This window comes from Chlorocebus sabaeus, chromosome 16 (assembly GCF_047675955.1).
Source record: "Chlorocebus sabaeus isolate Y175 chromosome 16, mChlSab1.0.hap1, whole genome shotgun sequence".
Taxonomy (NCBI): Eukaryota; Metazoa; Chordata; class Mammalia; order Primates; family Cercopithecidae; genus Chlorocebus; species Chlorocebus sabaeus.
The window spans coordinates 73268025-73288320 of NC_132919.1; the positions used below are offsets into that span (position 1 = coordinate 73268025).

Sequence of the window (20296 nt, forward strand, 5' to 3'; positions counted from 1 at the left end):
CCAAGGGCCCTGCTGGAAGGGCTGTGTTTTGAACTCCAGTTGGGGGCTCCACAGCCTCTTGCGTATGTGAATACACCCACCACAGCTGTACCCACCACAGCTGCACTCGGGTGTGCACCTGATCTGGGGAGGCCCAGGTGTGTTCATTTGGGAGGCAATATGATCTGAGCTGCATACTGACCCCAGAAAAGGGGTCCCTGCCCCCATCGCCAGGACATGGACACCAAGGTTCAGCAGGTCAGAAGAGAAGGATACCTGGAGAGGAGGAGAGGCTTCAGACAGCCTCCACCAAGGATTCCCCCAACTCCATTCAGAACAAGCCCACGGGGACCTTTGAAAACTGGAACATGATAAGCCTATTCTGAAATTCATCTGGATGAGCTAATGCACAAAGACAGCCAGGAATAGTTTTTAAAGAAAGAGTAATGTGGGAGGATCTGCCCTACCAGAGACTGAAACATCCCGAACGGATGGCACAGCGGAAGCCGGCTGGCACAGCAGAAAAGGCAGAGCAATGTTAAGGCTAGAAAGGGGGGAAGCGGGCCATGTGGATATTTACTATATGATAAAGGCGGCACTTCCAATCGGTGGGAAGGATGGGGGCCTCAAAAGATGTCCCCGGGACAAATGGCTACCGTCTGGGGGGGATCATTTCTAGCTCACAATACACAAAAGCAGTCACACGGCAGAGTCAAACGTGAAAATTATAAAAGCACCGGGGAAAAAATAAAATGTTTTCGTAATCCTAAGGCCATCCTAAACATGAGATGCAGAATCCATGAAGAAAAGATGAACAGCTTTGGTCACATTTTAAACAATTGTTTTCAGCCAGGCACAGTGGCTCATGTCTGTAATCCCAGCACTTTGGAAGGCCGAGGCGCATCAGCTGATCACTTGAGGTCAGGGATTAAAGACCAGCCTGGCCAGTGTGGCAAAACCCCATCTTTACTAAAAATACAAAAATTAGCTGGGTGTAGTGGTAGGCGTCTGTCTACTTGGGAGGCTGAGACAGGAGAATGGCTTGAACCCGGGAGGCAGAGGTTGCAGTGAGCCGAGATCGCACCACTGCACTCCAGCCTGGGTGACAGAGTGAGATCTCAAAAAATAAATAAAATTAAATAAAAATAAAATTAAAAATTGTTAGGCAGGGCGTGGTGGCTCACGCCTGTAATCCCAGCACTTTGGGAGGTCAAGGAGGGTGGATCATCTGAGGTCAGGAGTTTGAGACCAGCCTGGCCAACATGGTGAAACCCCGTCTCTACTAAAAACACAAAAATTAGCTGGGCGTGATGGTGGGCACCTGTAATCCCAGCTATTTGGGAGACTGAGGCAGAAGAATCGCTTGAACCCAGGAGGCAGAGGTTGCAGTGAGCTGAGATCGCACCACTGCATCCAGCCCAGGCGACAAGAGTGAAACTCCGTCTCAAAAAGAAAAGAAAAATGTGTTTTCAGTTTCCATACTGCAAAGTGAAAAGGCAAATGGCAGGCCAAAGCAAATATTTGCAAAAACTAATAAAGGGTTAATATGTGTAATACACAAAGAGCTTGTCTCCCACAATCAACATGAGAAAAAGATAACCCAACAGAAAAATGGGCACACGGTCTGATCAAGCGATTACAGAGAAAATAGAAACAGCCAGTATAGTAATGAAAAAAGATTTAATCTCCCTAGTAATGAGGGCAATGAAAATAAAAACAATAATGAGATACCATTTCCCTTATCTGATTAGCAAAAGTTTAAAATATTAGTAATATTCAAAGCTGTCTGGGTGAGGTGGCTCATGCCTATAATCCCAGCACTTTGGGAGGCCGAGGCGGGAGGATCACTTTAGACCAGGAGCTGAAGACCAGCCTGAGCAACGTAGTGAGACCCTGCCTCTACCAAAAAAAAAGTTTTTTTAATTAGCTGAGTGTGGTGATGCAAACCTGTAGTCCCAGCTACTCAGGAGGCTGAGATGGGAGGATCACTTGACCCCAGGAGGTTGAGGCTGCAGTGAGCCATGATTGCACCACTGCATTCCAGTCTGGGCAACAGAGCGAGATCCTGTGTCAAACAATAGTATTTTTATTTTTATTTTATTTTATTTATTTATTTATTTTGAGATGGAGTCTTGCTCTGTCACCTAGGCTGAAGTGGAGTGGTATAATCTTGGCTCACTGTAACCTCTGCCTCCCGGGTTCAAGCAATTCTCCTGTCTCAGCCTCCCTAGTAGCTGGGACTACAGGTACCCACCACCACACCCGGCTAATTTTTGTATTTTTAGTAGAGATGGGGTTTCAACACAGTCAGGCTGGTCTTGAACTCCTGACCTCAGGTGATCTACCCACCTCAGCCTTCCAAAGTGCTGGGATTACAGGCGTAAGCCACCGTGCCTGGCCTTTAAATAACAATAATAGTTATCATATCCAATGCTAATGGGGATGTGGAGAGACGACTCCTACATTGTTAGTGGGAGTCTAAACCAGGGCCGCTTTCTCAGAATGCAGTTGACGTTAGCTCTCAGAAAGATTCACCGGGACTTTGATCGAGCAATTCTACATCTAAGAATCTCCCTGGAGAGCACAGAGCCAGGCGTGCAAGGACTTATTCAAGGAAAGCCATTGCAACAGGTTGTGTAATAGCCAATATTGGAAGACAACCTAAATATCCATCAATAGAGGAGTGCTTAAAGAAATTGTAGTCTATTCAAGCCATGAAATTCTATGTGACTGATTTAAAACAAGAATGAGGCAGAGCGCTCATACACGAATGAATCTCAGAATTACAACTCGCTTTTGTTAAAAACAGCTCAACCAGTGGTGTGCTGGAGCCCGCTCACACTGGCTCCTGAGAGCGACCGTGTGCCTCCCTTCCCAATTCCATGTTGGTGACATCACGTTGGTGGCTTGAAATAAACCATGGTAGGAGTATTTGCACCATGGAAGCTGGAAAACGCTGGGCATTAGGGTTTTTTCCCCCCAGAGATAGATGTTAAACATCTGCCAGCACACCCCTGAACCCACCCAACTCCAAACTCCACGCATGCATGTGTGTATCTCCGCCACGAATACAAGAAGAGGGCCAGGAGAGAAACACAACAGACTGTGAATAAGCAGCTCAGCAAACGGCCAAAGCTTAGCTCTGGAGCCCGACACCTGCAGTGGAAGCCTGGCTCTGCCATTTATAACCTGTGTGACCTTGGGCAAGGCATTAAACCTCTCTGAGCCTCGGTTTCCTCATCTGTAGAAGGAAGACAATAGCACCTTCCTCATGGAGTTGCTGTAGGGAGTTGTGCTTGGCACACACTAATGCTCAGAAACTGTTAGCCACAACCTCCCGTGAAAGGGAGCAGGAGATTCACAGCGTCCTGTGCTGTTTTCTTTATTCACATCTGTACAATCTATGTTTTTTTTTTTTTTTTACATGCTTTTGTGTTTTTTGTTGTTTTTTTTTTTTTAAAAAGCCAGTGTGGTGGCTCATGCCTATAATCCCCACATTTTGGGAGGCTGGTACAGGCAGGAGGATTGTTTGAGCCCAGGCCTAGGAGTTCAAGCCCAGTCTGAGCAACATAGTGAGAAACACCCCCATCTCTTAAAAAAAAAAAAAAAACTTTTAAATTAGCTGGGTGTGGTGGTGTTCACCTGTTGTCCCAGCTACTCAGGAGGCTGAGGTGGGAGGATTGCTTGAGCCCAGTAACCTGAGGCTGCAATGAGCGGAGATTGCGCCACTGCACTGCAGCCTGGGCAACACAGCAACACTGTCTCCAAAAAAAGAATAAAACCAACAAACCAAATCTAAAAGTAGGGGTCAGGGTGCGGCACAGACTGGTGTCCCCTCCCCACCCCCACTTTCACCTCCTACTCACCATCAGTGAAAAGAGGCTCGGGCAGCTTTCGGAAGAAGGACTTGAGCAGGCTGCTGATCACATTGAGGTCTTGCCAGCGCTGGGGGAGGGGTCAGATGTCAGGCCACAGGCAAGCCCAGCCCGATGCCCATGCCTTCATGATCATTCACCCCAGAGCCCAATCAAGCCCACCAGGCCCTCCTTGGGACCCACTTAGACCAAGCTTTCTACTCATCAGGGTGGTGGAAGCAGAACTGAGACCCCAGTGAGGTCCTGTGCCCACACTCACACTTGGCCCCAGCCCCTCCTTGCTCCTGCCAGCCTGTGGGCTCCAACACCTCCCCATCCACAGAAAGTCCCAGGCACTGTGGGGACACAGTGAGTGGCAGTTGCCACCTCCACTGGGCACCGTTTAAGCATGTGTGACACAGCAGTCATTCATGCCGGCTCCTTCCTGTCTTGGGCCCTCTGCATGTGCTGGTTCTCTCAACCAGAACTTTCCTCCCTGCCTCCACATGACTGGCTCCTCATCCACACCTAAAAGTCGCTCTTCAGAAAGGCCTTCTCTGACCCTCATAGCTAAAGCAGCCACCTTCACCACTGCCTTGTTACCTGCACCACAGCCCTGACTTTGTTTCCTTCGTGGCACTTAACCCAGTTTGTCATTATTTTCTGCTTTTGTTTCCGTGTCCATGTCTGTCTCCCCGCAGGACTGTAAGCTCCAGGAGAAGCCAGGATCCCATCTGTCTCATTTCCCACTGTGCTCCTATCACCTAGCTAGGACAGTTAACCTGGTACTTACATGGCCCTAAATCAGTAGTTCTAACAGAAGGAGGCAATTTTGTCCCCAAAACTCCCACTCCACCCCCAGAGGACATTTGACAATGTCTGGAGCCATTTTGATTTTCCCAACTGGGAGGTGCCACTTGTATCTAGTAGATAGAGGCCAGGGATGATGCCAAACTTCCTCCAATGCACAGGGAAACCCCACACAACAAATAATTGTTCTTCCCAAAATGTCCACTGAGGTTGAGAAACCCTACTCCAAAATAAATGGTTGTTGAGTGTAAGAACGAACGGCCGGGTCGTTGTCCCTTCTGTCCACCAGGAGGCACCATCACCCCACAATGCAACCAAGTCAGGCACAGCCGCCTCACTGGGAACGGCTCAGAATAACTCAGGCCCAGAAAGCGACCTAATACCCTCAACAAAGAGACACAGCACAGCAGTACACACACTCAATACAATGGATCCTTAGCTTAACGCCAGACAATCCCATAAACAATACACTTCCCGCAGGCTCACCAGGGGTTAGATTCGTCCCCCACTACACTTACTCCCAGCACCACCCACAACAAATGATGCAATGATACCCAAGACAAAACAACACACCCAGTACACCTGGCACGCCCCCATCTGGCCCTGGCTTGGACCAGCTGCCTGCCGGCATGGCCTCCTCGTCCCTGGCTGAGGCCAAGCTGACCACACACCCACACACACCCAGTGCGGCTCCTGCCCACCCGACTCCGTTACCTCCTGGCCCTCAGGTGTGGGCTCCTCTCATCTCCCAGCTGCCAAACCCAAGGCCCTGGCCCGTGCTTCTTGGCTCCTCCAGAGTGAAGTGTCTGCCCTCACCCCAGCCTCACAGGCGGCCCTCTCCTTCTGCCCCACTGAGAGCGTGGCCCCTGCTGTTCTGCTGCCCACCCTTGGTCATCCCATGCCCCAGCTGCAGCAGGACCCACGCCACTCACTAGTCCATGCTCAGTCTAGTACCTGTTTATGTCCTTACCCCATGCAGGGGACTTTCCACACCCCAAATCCAATGGAGCCACTCCCTGAGATGGCCCCTTCCTTCCGCCTCTCCTCACGCTGCCTTACTCTCTGGTTTCCGCCAGGGGAAGACACCACCAGCCCCAGCTCAAATATGCGGCTCTTCCTCGCCCCTCCTTCCTCCCTCTCTTGCAGCCAACTCTTAGGGTTGCTCCCAACCCCTTCCCCCAGGACCACCAAGTCCTCCTGACCCTTAGCGCTTCCATAGATCAGTGACTTCTCCTCAGGCCCCTGCCCTCTCCATTTGTATCCATCGGGCATTACTCTTTCTTGAACTTTGCTCTCACGATGCCTCCCCAGCTTAAGAACCATCAAAAGCTCCCTACTGTCCATCAGATCAAGGTCGAAGCCTTCAGTGAAGCCATCAAATGCCCTCTCTCTCCCCTTGGGGCCTCACCCTCCCCACCTCCAAGCCCAGGAGGTAGATCCACTCTCTGTCCTAACCCTCAAACCCTCCCCGGCCGTCACCGGGGTTTTGGAAAATGCCATCGTCTCACACCCAACAGCCTTCCTGTCCACCTGCCCCTCCTATTCCTTCCTCCAGCACTCAAACTCTCGAGCCAGCACCGGCTCCAGCCTGAGCACCCTCTCCTTCCTCATCACAGTGTGGTCCCTCATGAGAGATCATCTTTTTCTCTTGTCTGCAATTTCACACACACTTGTCTCAGCTCCTCATTCTCCAAGGACAGGAAGACTCATGCATTCCATGAGCCTTCACGTGTGTGACTCATGGGACATCACTGCTCACATTCGTGGTTTTCCAAAATATCTTTTTTACCAGAGCCCCTTTGGGCAAATAAAATTGTACATGAAAACCCAGTACAACAGACAGGGCAAGGCAGGGTTGCTCTAGCAAGGATAGGGGGTCCTGACCTGCCCCTGGCCTCCCAAGGCCCCTCTGGGGAACCCTAGGACTCTGGGGAACACTATTTGAGAATCGCCGGCCCTGCTGGAAACACTTAAGTGTGATTGCAGATCCCTTCACAGGCTGGTCTCATCTCGCCTGATCAGCCACTTCTCTTTCCATGTTGCAGCCACCCAAATTGCTGGCCATTCTAGAAAACATCATATATTCCCCTTTTTCTAAGCCGGCACTTTGTAAACCATGGTCTGTAGGCAATATCCAGCCACAGCCTGCTTTTGGATGGCCCTTGAGCTACGTATGGTTTTTACATTGTTCAAGTATTAGGAAGAGGAGGAGGAGGAAGAGAAGGGGGAAAGGCAACAGAGCAAGCTACAGCAGAAAATGTATACTCTCTGCCCCCTGCAGAGAAAGCTGGTTGACTCCTGGCAAACTTTCTGCATCTACACCACTGCGCAGGCCATTCTGCTGCCTGGAATGCCCTTACCTGGTTTTCACCGGCTTTTGTTTAATTCTACTCATCCTAAACACCCAGACAAAACTGCTGTCTGTGAGCCTCTGCCTCAGAGCTCCCCAGGCCATGACTGCATTTACTTGTTCAGCTTCAGCCTGGGGTGATGCCCATCCCTCGGCTGGCCAGCAGGGGCAGGTCCCATCTTGCCCATCTTGGTGTTCTGGACCAATGCCGGGCATGTCACAGGGCACAATGCATGCAACACAATAGACCACAGAACTCTCCAAGTGGAGCACCACCCACACACCATCTCGGCCCCCCTTCCACAGACCCCCCAGCTTCACCCACCTCATCCTGCAGGTTGATGTCACCAGGCCCTCGGTTGAGTTGCTCCTGCAGGCTGGACACCACTGCATTGTTGCCGGGTACTCGGTAAATGCCTGTGGACTCCAGCCCTCGTGCCTCCACAATGCGACAGCATGCAGCCACGATTAAGGGGACGCGCTGGGGACACAGTGGAGGGGTGTTAGGTGGGACAAGAGCCAGAGGAGCTGGGGAGGCCAAGATGGGGACAGTGCAAGGCCCAGAGCTGCTGCCAGGAACCCTTGGGGGGAACAAAAGGCCCTTGCTGCCTCCAGTCTGGGAATGAGAAATGACACCAAAGCCTCGCCATGGTCTGAGAAGGAGCTGGGCTCAGCCTCAGCCCTGCTACTCCCTCCCTAGGAGGCCCGGGGCAGGCGGGGGCCTTCCCGTCTCTGGGCTGTTTTCCCAGCTGTGTTTGTACAATGAGGTGGAGAGCTGGTTCCATGTCCCTTGCTGCTGTGACCCTCTGTGCCTCAGTCTCCCCCTGCCGGGCCTGCTCTGGTGTGTGGCAGAGACCCACCTGGTTCTCCGTGGCTGGCTGGCACTCCTCCAGCCTGACCCCAAACGCCCTTGGGGCAGCCTTCTTATTTTTTTTTATGATGTTGATGCCCCAGGGGGTTTTGGGGGCTGCAGCACTGTCATCTGAAGTGGGGGAGACAGAGAGAGCCAGAGTGAGCCAGGGTGCCCAGGAGGGTCACACACATTCACTGCCACATTCACACATTTGGACGTATGGGGACTCCATCAGAGAAGCAACCAGATGTCCAGGGCTAATGGGACACTGTATGGCAAGAGAGAAGGCCTGAAACGGAGGATGCTTACCCCAAAGGAGAGGCCCAGAGCAAGGCAAGGACTTCCGTGTGGCCTCATGGGCCAAAACTATAAGGCGGAAGCAGTAGAACTTTATTTCTTTAGAGACAGGGAGTAGTGCAGTGGTATGATCATAGCTCAATGCAGCCTCAAATTCCTGGGCTCAAGCAATCTTCCCTCAGCCTCCTGAGTGGCTGGGACTATAAACTCATACCACCATACCTGGCTAATTAAAAAAATTTTTTTTTGGCCGGGCACAGTGGCTTATGCTTGTAATCCCAGCACTTTGGGAGGCTGAGGCAGGTGGATCACATGAGGCCAGGAGTTCAAGACCAGCCTGGCCAACATGGCAAAACCCTGTTTCTACTAAAAATACAAAAATTAGCCAGGCATGGTGGTGCATGCCTGTAATCCCAGCTACTAGGGGGGCTGAGGCACAAGAATCGCTTGAACCCAAGAGGTGGAGGTTGCAATGAGCTGAGATCATAACACTGCACTCCAGCCTGAGTGACAGAAAGACACTCTATCTCTAAATAAATAAATAAAATAAAAATAAAATATTTTCTAGGGATAGGGTCTTGCTATGTTGCCCAGGCTGGTCTCAAACTCCTGGCCTCAAGCAATCCTCCAGCCTCAGCCTCCCAAAATGCTGGGATTATAGGTGTCAGCCACCATACCTGCTGGCCCAAGGGAACAACTTTCTTCTTTTTTTTTTTTTTTTGAGACAGGGTCTCACTCTGTCACCCAGGCTGGAGTGCAGTAGTGTGATCTCGGCTCACTGCAACCTCCACCTCCCAGGCTCAAGTGTTTCTCATGTCTCGGCCTCCCAAGTAGCTGGGATTACAAGTGCCCACCACCACGCTCAGGTATTTTTTTTATATTTTTAGTAGAGTTGGGGTTTTGCCATGTTGGCCAGGCTGGTCTTGAACTCCTGACCTCAGGTGACCCACCTGCCTTGGCCTCCCAAAGTGCTGGGATTACAGGTGTGAGCCACCGTGCCCAGCCAGGTAAGAACTTTCTAACAGTCAAAGGTGAGTGAATATGGGAAAGGTTGCTCTTGGAAAGGGTAGGCCTCTCATCCCTGCAGAGACACCAGCAGAGATTAGAGGACCACCCAGCAGGGATGTCAGGGAGGGGAATCAGGCTCCAGGCCCTTCCACCCCGAGACCCTGAGAGCCCCCAGACCCTCACAGGCATGCACACCCAGACAGACATACCGGGTAACCCTGGCACACACTCAGGCACACACAAGTAGACACAGCCCAACACACACACACATGCCCTCCCCTCCCCATGCTCCTTGCCCCCACACACCACCCTGTCTCAGTGACCACCTTCCTACCCTTGCTCCCTGCGGTCAGGTCCTGAGTCCTGAGGCCACGTGCCGCACTCTGCTTGAGGAACTCAGACTTGAGGCCCCCCAGGCCACGAGAGCCTTTGGGGGAGGAATCAGCTTTGGGCCCAGAGCTATGGCTGTGCAGGAAAAAGGGGGAGAGGAGAGGTCTTCATTTGGGGTGGCCAAGCAGGCCACCCACCCTGGCCTCCCGCCCCTCAGGACCTCCCTTCCACCCTAAGGCAATGCCTCCATGCCTAACTGCAGCCTGGAGACCCTGGATACCCCTTCCCCCAGTAGAGGGCGGCCCTGGAGGTAGGCCAGGAACACATCCTTTGCCTTCAGCCACCCACCACCCCCACAGAGGGGACTGCTCCACGAGGGCTGGGCCTCACCTCACTTTGCGGTAATCATTAAGCTTCTTGCTGATCAGAGCTTGGTTGGCACAGCCGGGGTCCTGAAGCAGGAGAGGAGAGAGTGGACAGCGTCAGTGCCCACAGCCAGCCCACCCCAGGGCTCATCCCTGGCCCTGCTTCCCCTCTCGTCCACCTGCCAGGTGGACAGCCCAGACCCTGGAGTGAGAAAGACCAGGCCCGGACTCCCCAGCACCCTCTCACCAGCTGAGGCCTTGGGGAAGCCTCTTAGCCTCTCTGAGCCTCAGTCTCCTTGGTAATAAACATGGGGGGCTAACAGGGAAGGCTCGGGGCCGGGTGCAGAATCATGCAGCACTCGCCACCATCCTGGCAGACGCTGAGCAGGCATGGAGGAGGTCCCCCAGGAGGGGCTGCTACTGCCATAGTGATGGTGACTTGGGACCACCCTGACCATGCCTTGTTGGGGACAGTCAAGCCAGGCCCCCAGAGGAAGAGGCCCAAATTCCAGGTGCCTTCCTCCCTGCAGTGGGGAAAGCTGTTCCCGGGAGAGCAGAGCGTGGTCAGCAAGAGGATGTGTCCTCAGCAAGAGGCCATGCACTACCGCCCCCTCCCACGGCCAGAGCAGGCCCAGGCCCACTGCCCTCTTGGCAGAGATCCCAGGCCCGGGACAGCCACATGACTTTGTGTGGGTGTCTCAAGGCACTTCTGTGCAGGTTCCTGGCCAAATAAGTAAACAGGGAGGAATCCCTACTCAGGCCCCTGGAATGCAGCTATGGCTGACCGCAAGGGGCGCCATTAAAAAAAAAAATCTTCGGCTGGCGCAGTGGCTCACACCTGTAATCCCAGCACTTTGGGAGGCTGAGGCGGGAGGATCATGAGGTCAGGAGATCAAGACCATCTTGACTAACACAGTGAAACCCCGTCTCTATTTAAAAAAATTAGCTGGGCATGGTGGCACGCACCTGTAGTCCCAGCTACTCGGGAGGCTGAGGCAGGAGAATCACTTGAACCTGGGAGGCAGGGGTTGCAGTGAGCCGAGATCGCGTCATTGCACTCCAGCCTGGGCGACAGAGCGAGACTCTGTCTCGGAAAAAAAAAAAAAAAAAAAAAAAAAATCTCCCAAAATCCCTGCCGAGGCCATTGGCTCCACCCCTGCCTACCTGTGGCCAAAGGCCAAGCCTCTCGGCCTCCTCACAAGGTCAATGTGCTCATTCCCCTGCAGATAGGCCAGCAGATAGGCCAGCCCAGTGCAGTTCTGGTGCGGGGATACTCATGCCCTAACACACTCCATAGGAGGCCCCAGCCTTCCTCGCCTCCTGAGAAAAGCTGAGACTGGCCTGGAGCTGACCACTCCACGCCAGAGCCTGCTCAAGGCGATCCTAACACAGTCATAATAATCCCTGTCATCATTAGGGTCGGTCAGGATGGTGACTGCCAGTCCCCGCACCCGAGGACACCAGGTCCTCCGTGTGCCCTGCCCATGCACCCTCCTCACCCCGAAACCTAGGGGGACACAATTGCGAAGTACACTCCTGTCAGCCCCCCGTTCTAGCAGAGGGAAGTGAGGCTCAGAGCGGGCATCCCAGTTCCACAGCCGGTGAGAGGCCACCCCACCCGCCCTCTGTGGCTGCCGGGCTGGCCAGGCCCTCACCTCGCCCTCGGCCCTGCTGTTCTCCCGGATCGCTCTGATCCAGCCCAGCATGTCATCCCGGTCCTCAGCCTGAAAGAGATATTCACAGAAGTCAGCGGTGGTCAGCCGGAACACGTGCCTCCTCTTGGTCTCGCTGTAGGAGATGTCCACGAGGCAGGAGCCGATGCAGACGGGCGCCGCCTCGTCCTCACCTGCGCCGGCCGCCGCAGCCCCCGCCGCCGCCGGCCCGGGCTCCCGCCGCTCCTTGCTCAGCGAGAGCGAGCGCGCCCGCAGCGCGGCGTACACCCGCTTCCACTGGCGCAGGCCGCTGCCCGCTTTCTGCAGGGAGACACGAGGTTGGGGGAGACAGGAGTGGTGAGAGGCCAGTCCTGCCCACCGCTTTCAGAGTAGCAGACAGAGGACAGCCGGGGGATGGACCCCACACTGCCTACCAGGAGCCCCCTACTCCACCCGGCTGGACCTGGGCAGCCTGCCCACAGCCCACCAATGCTTTCTCAGCCCCTCACCTGCCTGGACATCCCTACCCATCACCCTCAAGCTCCCCAGCAGACCCCAACCCTTTCCCCCTCTAAACACCAGCATCAACACTCACCAGCTGGTGGCAATGCTCAGACACCCAGCATGGCCCTCCATACATAAAATCCTCGGGAAGCCATTCCCAGCCCATGCCCCTCCCCACGCTGCCCCCCACCCCAGCAAAGCTGCTCAGAAGCTGCCCGCATTCTCAGAGGGTTGTTCTCCCCACTTTTCTGCCGCCCACCCAAGAGTTCACTTGCCCAGAAGCTCCTCTCAGGGACATCCTGAACCGCCATGTGGCCAAAGCCAGTGGCTGCTTCTCCCCCACTTGTCTTAACCCCTCAGCAGCATCTGACACAGCCAGCCCCTCCATCCCTCTCCAGACCCTGTCTCGGCACCTGAGACCCCACGTTCCCGGCTTTCTTCCTAATCCCACTGGCTCCTTCCTAGTCTTGTCTACTTCCCCTCCCCCACCCTCTACACCTGTAGTTAAACAGCCAGGAGACTCGTACCCAGGGGACATTTGTGTAGAGGGAGCTGGAGGGTGTGCTATGGCATCTGAGGGACGCTGCTAAACATTGCACAATGCACAGGACAGCCTCCCCCAACAAGGAATTATCTGGCCCAAAATGTCAGCAGAGCTGAGGGTAACAGACCCCGCCCTAAAGAAGGCGGAGCTCCAGAACTTTGTCCTGACTCTCCTCTCCTCTCCCTGCACACCACCCTCAAGGATGTCATCTGTGCCGTGCCTTTAAACCAGGTCCATCTGCTGATGACCACTCCCGAGCCCAGCATCTCCCCCAGCCACAGCCTGGGACCCCCACCCTGCTCAGTGTCTTCATTTGCAGGTCCCATGGGCACTTTGCACAATACTTGCCAGGCCATGTGATTTCTTACCATCAAACCTCTTCTCCACCCTCTACCCCCATCTTTTCCAGCCCAGTCAATCCACCCAGTTGCCCAGAAACCTGGGAGCTACCCTTGACTCCTCCCTTTTCCTCGCCCTTGACATCCCATCCATCAGGAAGTCACAACTGTTCTGCCTCCAAAACATCCCGTCTCTGTCTTTCCTGCCACCAACCGGTCCACACCATCAACGCCTCTTGCCTGGAGGACACACAGACCTTCCCGGTCTCCACTCTTGTTCCTGCAATAATTCTCCAGCAGCAGTTGCAGCGATCATGTTGGAATGAAAAGGAGATCACATCTCTCCCCTGCTCAGGATCCTCTCAAGAGATCCCATCGCCCTCAGAATCAAATCTAAGGTCTCCTGTGGTCTGTCCCTGCCTCTCCTCAAATTCATCTTCACACCTTTCTCACTATGTCAAGCCAGGGGGCCCTTGCAGGTGAGCGAGCCAAGCCTTTCCTTTCTCAGGGCCTCTCTGCTTGTTGTTCCTTCTGCCTAAGCCCCCCTCCCTCACTTCTATATGTGACTGCTTCCTTCTTCCCCTTCAGATCTGAGCTCCAGCATCACCAACATCGCCTCCTCAGCGAGGCCTTCTCTGACCATATTTTTCCCTCAATGCAGCTCCCCCTTCTGATCAGCTTGATCCTTTCCAAGAGCTTACTGCAGCCTCAGACTATCCTGGGGACAGGGAGCTTGTCTGTCCTCTCATTTCCATATCCCAGGGCCTACAGCTGCATGCAAGGGCTCATCAATATTTGCTGAATAAATGAATTAATGATCCTTGGAGCACCCTGAGGGCAGGAGATCCATCTCCCATCAGACCCAGAGCTCCTCTCCACTGGCTGGTGGCTCCACATCCAGCACAGGCCTTGGCCCTCCGAACAAACCAGGCAAGAAGGCCCCGTGGCTGGCAGATGGGCATAGCCCACATCTGGCCTCCACCATCGTGTGGATCCTGAGCTGTGAGCCCTGCTCATCACAGAACTGCTGGACGGGGACAGGGACATTCAGAGTAGGAGATAGCAGAGCCCTCCAGGGAGAAAGTTACTGTGACAGTGAGGTGGTGACAAGGGTACCTCTTTGAGGCTAAACCAGCGGGATGACCTGGGACAAGTCAACTGCGCTCCCAGGCCTCAGTGTCTCCAGTTGGTAAATAAGTGAGGTAGTTGGTCACCAAGGCTGCATGCAGCTCCCATGCTGGGGCTGAGGCTGCGGGGACAAGTCACTGTCCCTTTCCCTCCTCTGTCTGACAGTCCATGTCTCTGAAAGAGGCTGGGGCTGGGAGGGAGCACGGAGAGGGTGCCCACGGCCTGGGTGGACGAAGGGCCTGAGGCTGACTTGAAGACTCTCCTCCAATGTCCAAGCCACAGCACCAAGGGAGCGAGCAACATCGGGTTTTGGCCAGCAAGGGAGTGGAGGCATGGTCCTCCAGAACTGGCCAGTGAGCAGTAAGGGGCCAGCTCCTGTCCCTGAACTGGGCTCAGGGCCCCCAGGAGCTGTGGGTCAGGCTCCCCGGCAGGGGGAGCCAGCCAAGTTCGCAAGGACCCTTCCTGTGGCTCACATGTTAGACTGGAAGGGCTGGCCCGCAGGTGGCTCTCCTCGCACAGTGTGCATGGCTGGTCCCTCCCTGCCTCATGGCTCCCATACCACGTGTCGCTGCCAACTTGCTGGCTCTTTTTGGTCTCTGTCAGCCTCCCCTGCCCCCCCCCCCGCCCCCCCCCCGCACTTCTCTCAAGGCTCAACCGGGTCTCTTGCCTTTTTCCTTCAAGCTCACGCACAGAGGTACAGGTAACTGGTCAGTGCTGACAGACAAAGGCCAGGCCTCCCTCTAGTGCCACGCCCTCAGAGCCTTTGTCTCCAGGACACCTCCACTGGGGTCTGTCCCAGGGCCCTCAGACTCACACAGCCCCAGTGGAGCCCCTTGGCTTCCTCTCCCCAAACCTGCTCCTCCAGTGTGCCATTGCCAGGGAGGGTCCCACCACCCACCACCCTCCCTCAGCCCAAGCCAGGAATCCAGGAACCTTATTGCCTCCTCCTCCTTTCGTACCTCCGAGCAGCTGGCAAGACCTGGCTCTCCTTCCCCTGGAATCTCTCTCTACAGGGTCTGCTCCACCCGGCCCCACACCACCGCCTTGGTCAGGGCCCCCAGCCTCACTCACCTGGACAACGGCAATGGGATTGGCTCCTCCTGTCACAGACACAACCCCAGTCTCCAGGCATCCCCAGCCCACATTTAAAACCCTAGACAAAGCCGGGCGCGGTGGCTCACGCCTGTAATCCCAGCACTTTGGGAGGCCAAGGCAGGCAGATCACTTGAGGTCAGGAGTTCGAGACCAGCCTGGCCAACATAGTGAAACCCAGTCTCTACGAAACTACAAAAATTAGCCGGGCGTGGTAGCAGGCACCTGTAGTCCTAGCTACTCAGGAGGCTGAGGCTCGAGAATTGCTTGAACCCGGGGGACGGAGGTTGCAGTGAGCCGAGATCGTACCACTGCACTCCAGCCTGGGCGACACAGTGAAACTCCGTCTCAAAAATAGATAAAATGAAATAAAATAGGCCAGGCATGGTGGCTCAAGCCTGTAATCCCAGCACTTTGGGAGGCCGAGACGGGTGGATCACGAGGTCAGGAGATCGAGACCATTCTGGCTAACACGGTGAAACCCTGTCTCTACTAAAAAAATACAAAAAACTAGCTGGGCGTGGTGGCAGGCGCCTGTAGTCCCAGCTACTTGGGAGGCTAAGGCAGGAGAATGGCATAAACCCGGGAGGCAGAGCTTGCAGTGAGCTGAGATCCGGCCACTGCACTCCAGCTTAGGCGACAGAGTGAGACTGTCTCAAAAAATAAATAAATAAATAAAATAAAATAAAACAAAACAATAAAACCCTGGACAGGCTCTTCCTGGGTATCAAGGCCCCACACTCTGGGCAGGTGCCCAGTTCCCCAGCTCGTCTTCCACCTCTCATCCTGGCTCCCAGCACACCTCTCCCCACCTCTCCCCAAGACCTTCTAAGGAGACATCTTCCCTGTCAGGCCCCTCCATTGTCTCCCAGTTTTGTGGCTTCTCATCCCTTTCGTGTCTCAGTCTCTGGACACCTCCCTACCCAGGCCCACCCGGCCCTGCACCCCAGTGTCATAGCAGTCTGTGCACTTGGAACCATGATGCCACATGCATTCTCTCTGCTTGACAGGAGCGACAGGAGCCCCAGGAGGGCAGGGCTGCCCTGGCTCCCTCACCACTAACTCCCCAGAACCTCCACAGAGGCTCCCAAGCAGCGAGGCCTTGGTCATTCTCCACAGAGGAGCGCCAGTCCTGCCTGGACTTCACCCTCACTTAATCCACAGCAGCCCTTGGGGTAGGATAATATTGTTCCCATCGCACAGATCAGAAAGTGAGGCTCAGGGAAGGTAAGTGGGGTGCCCAAAGCCATGTGCTTGATATACGGCCGGACAGGAGCTCAAAGTCTGTCTGCTTCAAAGCTTATGTTCTTTCCAGGGGCCCCCAAGACCTCAGAAGGCAGGGTAGAAAATTCAAATAGCAGTAAGTGGGCCAGGTACGGTAGCTCATGCCTGTAATCCCAGCACTTTGGGAGGCCGAGACAGACAGATCATTTGAGGTCAGGAGTTCGAGACCAGCCTGACCAACATGGTGAAACTCCGTCTGTACTAAAAAAATACCCAAAAAAAATAGCCGGGTTTGGTGGTGAGTGCCTGAAGCTGGAGGCCAAAGCTGGAGAATTGCTTGAACCCGGGATGCGGAGGTTGCTGTGAGCCGAAATCATGCCACTGCACTCCAGCCTGGGCAACACAGCGAGACTTCATCTCCTGGGCAACAAATAGCAGTAAGCAGAAGTACAGCAGCTCCAAGTGCCGGGCACTGGGTAAACCCTTTACTTAGATCATCTCATTTAATCCTTAGCAATAGGCTTATGAGCTAGGGATTACTGTTAGCTCCATTTACAGACGAGGACACTGAGTCACGGCCAGGTGAGTCACCAAGGCTCTCAGAGCAATGGGTGATGCAGTCAAGAGTCAAACCCAGGTTCATCCTAATCGCCGGGAGGGAAGGCAGTGGTCCCTCCTCCCACTTCTCCAGCCCACAGCGCAGCCTGGGCCAGGGTTTGCGCCCCCTGGTCCCAGTGGCCCTGCCCTTCTCCTCTCAGGGTCCTGCTGGTTCCCTCCCAGGCCCTCCCCATCTACTCCCCGAAGCCCCCTTCGCCTCTCACCTGGATCTCCATGGTGGATCCTAACTGGTCTTCTTGCCTCCAGCGTGGCCCCTCCCTAACACTCCCAGAGAGCCAAATGGACATTTTAAAGCTGTAACTCCCTTAGCAAAAGCCCCCAAGAGTTTTGGTTGCCCTTAGGATGAACACTAAGCCCTTTGCTGGCCTGCCTGCCTTCTTCTTGGGCCTTAGCTCTCCTACGGAAATCACCCCAGCCTTGCTCCTTGTTTTCCATGAGCCCCAGTGGCCATCTTCAGGATGGCCTGTCAAGCCAGGGCCACTATGGGATGATTTTGCCAGAATTCCAAGTACGACTTTATCAGATCCATCCCACAGCAAAATCCACCTCTTTTGTTAACTTCTTTTATATAAGTTCTTCAAATCCCCCTGCCAGGAAGTTCTTCCTAGCATCTAACCTCCATCTTTCATGGCACAACCTACACTGGTTCTTTCTGGCTCCAAAGGCTGTCAGGGTAGGCCTAGGAGAAGTTGGAGGGTTCAGCTTCCACCTCATTCCTCCACCCATCTTACCTTCCCCTTTTTGGTGAGAATCTGCTTATAATACAACCAGCCTTCTCTCCTGATATCGCTGAAGGTTGCATCTGAGAGGTCAGAGGTTGAGTGTCGCTTAGAAGGAGCGTCAGCATCTTCAGAGGTGCCCCAGCTATCCAAAGACTGCAGGGAGACAACAGAGGACAATTTCGGGTGGTTCCCACAATGCCAGCATCTCAGGAACCCCATGGACCACTTGTGGCCGCACAGGCCTGGTATATGTCTGTGCTACACCCTGATGTGCTGTGTGACCTCATGGGCGTTGCTTGTCCTCTCTGGACCACTTGTGTTGAGGCCATGAGAAATACATAAAGGAGAAGCCAGAAAGGAGGAAAGGCTATGACCTACCAGCAGACCACATGCCTCACCACGCTAGAGGAGCCAATCCGGAGCCTCCTGTAACTTTATAGACTTAGAAGAATTAAGGAAATGGAGGAAGTGATCATGTCAATGAGGAGTTAAATAAACAGGGGAAGTGGGAACATCAACAAAGGCTGAGTGAGTGGAGCAGGTAGTCATGTCCACAAGGAGTTAAACAGAGGAAGTGACAGTGTCAACAGGACTCCAGCCGCAGAGGGTGCAAGTCAAGCGAGAGTTAAGTAAGCAGAAGAAGTGATAAGAAATAAACTAGGTACCAACATCACCGGGGTGTTCAACCAACCAATGAGACAGAGGGCTTGACATCAAGATGGCTTTTCCAGTCCATCTATAATAAAAAACAGCTGGGGAAAGGTGCGGCGGGCACAGTGGCTTATGCCTATAATCCCAGCACTTTGGGAGGCTGAGGCGGGCGGATCACTTGAGGTCAGGAGTTCAAGACCAGCCTGGCCAACATGGTAAAACCCCATCTCTACTACAAACACAAAAATTAGCCAGATGTGGTGCAACATGTCTGTAATCCCAGCTGCTCAGGAGGCTGAGGCAGGAGAATAGCTTGAACCCGGGAGATGGAGGTTGCAGTGAGCAAAGATCATGCTGCTGCACTCCAGCCTGGGCAACAGAGTGAGACTCTGTCTCAAAACAAACAAACAAACAGCTGGGGCTATCACAGGCCTGATCCTACCTCCCCAAGTGCTGAGGCTGGGAACTCCACCTGTCCACCAATCTCAACCCTGTGTCCCGGCCACACCTTTCCAGTGTCCACCCCCGACCCCGTCCCATGAAGACAAGATGTGATGCAAATACTGACTGAGGGTAGTGAAGGAAACAAATGAAGCTTCTATTCTAGCTGGGAAGCCAGGCAGGGAGGAAGGGAAACACCAATTGTACATGAGGCATGCTGAGGAGGAAAACACAGAGTAGCGAAGGGAGGCGTGAAATGTCAGTGGAGGCTGGAATTTCAGGGAAGACCTAAAAAGCCGTGAAGACAGTGGAGAAGTGAGTCATGTGGCTATGGGGGATGGGTCTGGAAAGAGGCAGTCCAGACAGAGGCCCCTGGGTGGGGCTGCATGGTGTCATTCAGGGATGCTAGGGCCCACAGAAGAGGGCGGGTCCCACGGTGGACACGAGGGTGAGGGGTGCAGGGAGGAGGCGGAAGGCAGGAGCTGGAGCAGGAACCCCCATGCCAAGGCTGTGGCCCCACCTCCCCGACACCCTCTCTCCCCGCACCCTCGCTCCTGTGCACACACACACTTGCAGCTCACCCCGTCGGTGAAGAAGCTCCGGAGCATCCGCAGGCTGGGTATGCGGTTTGGCAGGCGCCTGGGAAGCGAGGGTCGAGGGTGAGGGATGTGGGCAGCAGAGCTGGGACCTCACTCTCTCGTCACCCACCAAAACCCAAGGCCCAGAGGTCTTCCAGTGGGGGAGGCACGCTGTCCCCTGCATAGAGGACCCCAGGGCCAAGAGCCCTGCCCCAGAGCAGCTGGCCAGGGTGGCTGTGGCCACCCCACCCCATGTCCAGACAGCGCCTCACCGCAGAACTCGGCCCTCGTCGCGGAAGGTGTTGAGCCCATCATCGCAGGACTTGGAGCGCTCCGTGGTGATGGCCAGCAGGTAGGAGGAGCGGCGGCCAGCCTTGATGCTACCTGCAAAGCCACCCATGTCGGGCCTCAGGGTCAGTGGGGCAGCAGGTCGGGGCTTCCCAGAGCCCTCCCTTCTGGGCAGGGGCAGGAGGTGACTCTCCCAAGGGGCCCCAGGAGAAGCAGAAACCAGAGATCAAGCAGCAGGCCCAACAGAAATCCCTGGGACTGGGCAGCGGGGGAGAGGGTGGGGCTGGGGGTGTGGGGAGTGCTCACTGCAGTCCTGCGAGTAATGGCGTCCGAGGGTGAAGGTGAAGGTAGGGGAGGATGGGCTGGTGCCCAGGACGGGGGCCGAGTTCATGGCACTGGAGACCACAGCAGAGGCAGGGACGTGCTTGGCTTGGAGGTCAATGCTGGGGCTGGTGGGCTCATCTGTGCACGTGAAGGCAGAGAGGTGTGAAGGCGGCAGAGAGCGGAGCCTGCCTGCACCACCCCAGCCTTGCCAGCCCCTGTGCCACTCGCCTCCAGGCTCAAACACATCTCAAAGGGTCCTGCTGGCAACACGCCCACTGCCAAGCGTGATTAGCCCACTGTCCAGACTGTGGCCATGGAATCCTTCCCCTCAGGAGTGGGGCTGAGC

General features: G+C 54.8%; 1 protein-coding gene across 6 annotated transcripts in view; it reads right to left on the reverse strand.

Moving 5' to 3' along the window:
* The window catches only part of ARHGAP23 (Rho GTPase activating protein 23), a 93700-nt gene that overhangs the window by 21878 nt on the left and 51526 nt on the right, over positions 1 to 20296 (reverse strand). For 5 of the 6 annotated variants that reach the window (XM_008012932.3, XM_008012931.3, XM_008012933.3 and 2 more), the window contains 10 exons: positions 19933 to 20088; positions 19611 to 19722; positions 19342 to 19399; positions 17678 to 17821; positions 11502 to 11819; positions 9872 to 9933; positions 9486 to 9616; positions 7854 to 7975; positions 7319 to 7474; positions 3846 to 3924 (listed from right to left, as the gene is read on the reverse strand). In XM_008012932.3, the coding sequence (XP_008011123.3) occupies positions 3846 to 3924; positions 7319 to 7474; positions 7854 to 7975; positions 9486 to 9616; positions 9872 to 9933; positions 11502 to 11819; positions 17678 to 17821; positions 19342 to 19399; positions 19611 to 19722; positions 19933 to 20088 (1338 nt within the window). The remainder of the gene's footprint in view (positions 1 to 3845; positions 3925 to 7318; positions 7475 to 7853; positions 7976 to 9485; positions 9617 to 9871; positions 9934 to 11501; positions 11820 to 17677; positions 17822 to 19341; positions 19400 to 19610; positions 19723 to 19932; positions 20089 to 20296) is intronic. The other variant, XM_008012934.3, reaches the window with a different exon arrangement.